This window comes from Podarcis filfolensis, assembly GCF_964270895.1.
Source record: "Podarcis filfolensis genome assembly, chromosome: 9".
Classification (NCBI taxonomy): domain Eukaryota; kingdom Metazoa; phylum Chordata; class Lepidosauria; order Squamata; family Lacertidae; genus Podarcis; species Podarcis filfolensis.
The window spans coordinates 59690033-59694493 of record NC_139610.1 but is presented as its reverse complement, the minus strand read 5'-3'; the positions used below and the strand labels follow the sequence as shown (position 1 = coordinate 59694493).

Sequence of the window (4461 nt, the reverse complement as noted above, 5' to 3'; positions counted from 1 at the left end):
TCTCTCTTAAGAAAGCACCCACAATCTCACATCTCCATGCCATCACATCTATCTATATATAAATAATCAAGCTCATTTTCCCTTCATTTCTGCTGTCTCCATCTTGAAGATTTAAAGGCAGATTTCTGTGGATTTAAGGGCTCCTTTAAACTCTTGCCTAGGACTTGGCAACCCAGAAGAAACCTTCAAGTCGAGGATCTCGCGGCTGCACCGTGAGGGGCTGCGGAGGCCTCTGAGCGGGCGGAATTCGCCAGCTGAATTTATTGAGTGCTCTTGGGGCAAACCGCGAGCACATGCAAGTGTGCGCGCGCGCGTGTGCGTGTGTGTACATATATGTGCACGCGCGTCTGAGTGCGCATATATATGCGTGTATGTATTTTGTGTGTGTGTGTGTATTTGTATTTGTTTCTCTCTCTGTATAATGAATATATCCCGTCACATGTAGGACACGAAGAGCCATGGTGGATAAATATCTAAATAAATAAACTAACAACAAAAAGCCGGATAGAGAGAAAGAGAGGAATGCTGGGAAAAACGAAGGGAACTCAGTGAGGTCATCACTAGGCGCCGCTTTGGGGTACAATCCTCCCTTTCTTTCTCTCTTTTCTCAACGCCCCCTCCCCCCCCCCCCGCTCCATCCTCCCGGCTCGCCTCTGCCTCTCGCCTTTCTCTCCCCTCCGTCTCTATCGTTCGCCTTGCCGAGCTCGCTGGCTGAGGCCGGGCTTCGCCGTCATTGTCGCCGCCGCTGCCGCCGCCGTCATCTACAGCCCGCTCTTTTTCCCCCCCCCTCCTTCCCCTCCCTTTTTGCCGTCGCCGCTGGCCGGTGTCGGCGCTCTGGAAAGGCTCGCGCGCCTCCTCGGAGCGGGGGCGGGGTAAGGAACAAACACCCGGTGTTGTTGTGAGGGGGGAGGGAGGGAGGGAGGAAGAGGGTGGGGGGCGGTGGCGCCGGCCCCCTTTTCCTCCCCCCTCTCCCCTTTCCCATCTTTTGTTTGCCTCACAGGCTATTTGCTCCACGGGGGGAGGGAGAGAGCGAGGTGGTTTGTGAGGAACTGTGCATTAATCTGCTGCGGAATGTCTTCCTCATCCTTCCCAGGCGACAAAAGTGGCATTTCCCCCCCCCCCGCCCTTCTCGCGAGGGAAGATGGTGGAAGGCAGGACGACTATTGTGTGGGGAGATGGGGGGGGGGGGGAGAAGGAGAGGCCGGGATTTGGAGGGCCGAGCGACAGGGGGGCGTTGGGATGTGTGTGTGTGCCGACTCTCGGAGCCTAAACCCCCGAGGCATTGGGGGGCCGGGTGTGTGTGTGTGGAGGGATTGAGGCCGGCCGGATTATGGAGGCAGAAGGAAGCGCTGCCGGGCGAGTGTTTATTTAGAATGGAGGTTGTACCTCTCTTTTGAAAGCTCTACCTCTCTTTCAAATCGGAACCAGTGAAGGCGGTGAAGATCCTGTGTGAGTGTCTGGAGGTGGTTGGAGGATGGATGGCGGCTAACAGGTTGAGGTAGAATCCTGACAAGACAGAAGTACTGTTTTGGGGGACAGGGGGCGAGCAGGTGTGGAGGACTCCCTGGTCCTGAATGGGGTAACTGTGCCCCTGAAGGTGCGCAGCCTGGGAGTCATTTTGGACTCGCAGCTGTCCATGGAGGTGCAGGTCAATTCTGTAGCCAGGGCAGCTGTTTACCAGCTCCATCTGGTACACAGGCTGAGACCCTACCTGCCCGCGGACTGTCTCACCAGAGTGGTGCATCTCCCACTTGGACTACTGCAATGCACTCTACGTGGGGCTGCCTTTGAAGGTGACCCAGAAACTGCAACTAATCCAGAATGTGGCAGCTAGACTGGTGTCTGGGAGTGGCCACCGAGACAACATAACAACAGTCCTGAAAGACCTGCATTGGCTACCAGTACGTTTCCGGGCACAATTCAGTGTTGGTGCTGACCTTTAAAGCCCTAAACGGCCTCGGTCCAGTATACCCGAAGGAGCTTCTCCACCCCCATCATTCAGCCCGAACACTGAGGTCCAGCTCCGAGGACCCTCAGGCGGTTCCCTCACTGCAAGAAGCAAAGTTACAGGAACCAGGCAGAGGGCCTTCTCAGTAGTGGCACCCGCCCTGTGGAACGCCCTCCCATCAGATGTCAAAGAAATAAACAACTATCAGACTTTTAGAAGACAACTGAAGGCAGCCCTGTTTAGGGAAGCTTTTAATATTTGATGAATCATTGTATTTTAATATTCTGCTGGAAGCCACCCAGAGTGGCTGGGGAAACCCAGCCAGATGGGCGGGGTATAAATAATAATAAATTAAGATATTCCCTGTTCCCCCCACTCCTCCCCACGCTCACTCTTTCTGTCGCTCTGATGTTGCCGTGTGAGCAGGTTGCTAAAATAAATGTCAAGGTGTGTGGAAGCTTGAAGAGATTTTGCATGACTTTGCATTTGCTTCTATCACTAGTGAGCAGCTCTCAGACATTGATGCTTTGGTTGAGATTCATGCATTGCAAACCGGGGGGGGGGGAAGGGTTTGGACTAGATGACCTTTGGGGTCCCTTTCAGGCAGATTGAAACCTCAGCCTGATAAAACATGAGGAAATCGCAATATAAAAGTGCCCTGAGATCTACAGGTGTAGGGCGGTATACAAATATAATACATTTAACAAATAATAAATTTAATAAATAATAATTTTTAAAAAAACATAAGTGCCCTAAAACTGCCTCACAGCTGGAATCCAGCAGTTTAGAGTCAGTACAGACTAGGACGTTTTCCATTTGTTTTGTTTGAATGCTGTATGTGTTAGGCAGGATGTTGCCTATCTGTTCAGAAGCAGCTTAATATTGGTTTAGGACTCTAACTCTTTTCAGTAGGCACCCTTAGCTGTGTCCTGTAGCTGTGGTTCTTTCACAAAAAATAACTTTATGCTAATTCTGTGATACCACGCAGTACTTTGGTCTCTGCTTGGAATATGCAGATAACAAGCTATTGACTCAACCCAGTTGTAGACCCAGTTTATTGGTATTCCAAGAAGCTGAGGATGATGAGACAGCAGGGCTGATGATTAGAATGAATGGTGGAAGATTCATAAATAATATGACTGAATACAAGTAAGAGTTCATTTTCAGTCATTCTTCATTGTGGTGATGAAAGTGAAAAATACTGACTTTTCCATCACCATTGTGTTTTCTTAATGCCACCCAGTAGTGATTTTTTATTGGGGGGGTGTAGACACTGGGTTGCAAAAACTGGAACCCTTGAAGGCCCGCTGTGATCAGTTTGCTTGCACATTTCAGTTATAAAGTTGCTTGCGTATGTGCTGACTTGGATACCATAGATTTGACGTAGTTTGAAATAGATGGGACTAGAACAACTTGAAGACAGTACCACTCTTTGCAGGATTGAGGCCTACCACATGTTCTAGTGATCATTGCCCTTCCTAGTTACTAAAATTTGTTTGGGCTGGGCTGGAACTATGGATCTCAGATGCGGTCACCTTTAGAAACCAAATTTAGACCTAAATGTGGGATAGTTACTTTCCAGTTACCTGCCATTAATGAACAAGATGCTGGAGTGTGTGATGGTTTTTCAACTCTAGGTAATATTAGATGATGCTGATGATCTGTTTCAGGCTGATTTCGAAACAGCCTTGATTGACCTGGTGGATTACTTGCATTGGAGAATGGATTGAAGGGGTGGAGAGTCCAGTCCTATGTGTTATTGACCTCTCAGTGTCTTTTAGTGCTATTGGCCTTGGTATTTTCTGAACTATCAGTATGGGCTGGGCTGAGGAGGCGCGGTGTTACTGTGGCTTCAGTCTTTTTTGGAGGATAAGTCTCAGAAACTGATGCTAGGGGAGCTTCCACTCTGCTTTATACAGTGGTACCTTGGTTTAAGAACTTAATTCGTTCTGGAGGTCCGTTCTTAAACTGAAACTGTTCTTAATCTGAAGCATCGCTTTAGCTAACGGGGCCTCCCACTGCCGCTGCGCCGCCACTGCACAATTTCTGTTCTCATCCTGAAGCAAAGTTCTTAACCTGAGGTACTATTTCTGAGTTAGGAGAGTGTGTAACCTGAAGCATCTGTAACCTGAAGCATCTGTAACCCGAGGTACCACTGTAGGTGTTTTGATTTGTGAACTTTGCCTCGCTGCCCGTTGAGTGTGTTCCATTTGTAAATTGAGTCCCCCGCTGCTATGGGAAAGCATGCCTTGGTTTAAGAATGCTTTGGTTTAAGAATGGACTTCTGGAATGGATTAAGTTAGTAAACCAAGGTACCACTGTATCTGTTAACATATGTGGCGCCTTATAATGAATATGTCTAGTGTAGCATCTTGATTCTCACACATTTAACATCTGCATGAAACCACTGGGGAAAGTGTCCTGGAGGTTTGGGCTAAAGTGTCATCACTATGCAGTTGACACTCTACCTCCATATGATTTCCATCTATTCATTCCATGGAGGTTATGGAACT

The 4461-nt window shown here is 48.7% G+C and overlaps 1 protein-coding gene across 3 annotated transcripts in view; it reads left to right on the top strand.

Moving 5' to 3' along the window:
- The first annotated feature begins 357 nt into the window (after positions 1 to 357).
- Positions 358 to 4461, top strand: part of SMARCAD1 (SNF2 related chromatin remodeling ATPase with DExD box 1) — a 44823-nt gene continuing 40719 nt past the window's right edge. Inside the window, exon 1 of one of the 3 annotated variants that reach the window (XM_083571074.1) lies at positions 358 to 577. Coding sequence is in view for 1 of the 3 variants with exons in the window: in XM_083571072.1 (XP_083427198.1) it covers positions 1142 to 1151 (10 nt within the window). In the remaining 2 variants the exon portion in view is untranslated. Of the gene's footprint in view, positions 873 to 1126; positions 1152 to 4461 lie in introns of those variants that run through there. The other 2 variants (XM_083571073.1, XM_083571072.1) reach the window with 2 other exon arrangements.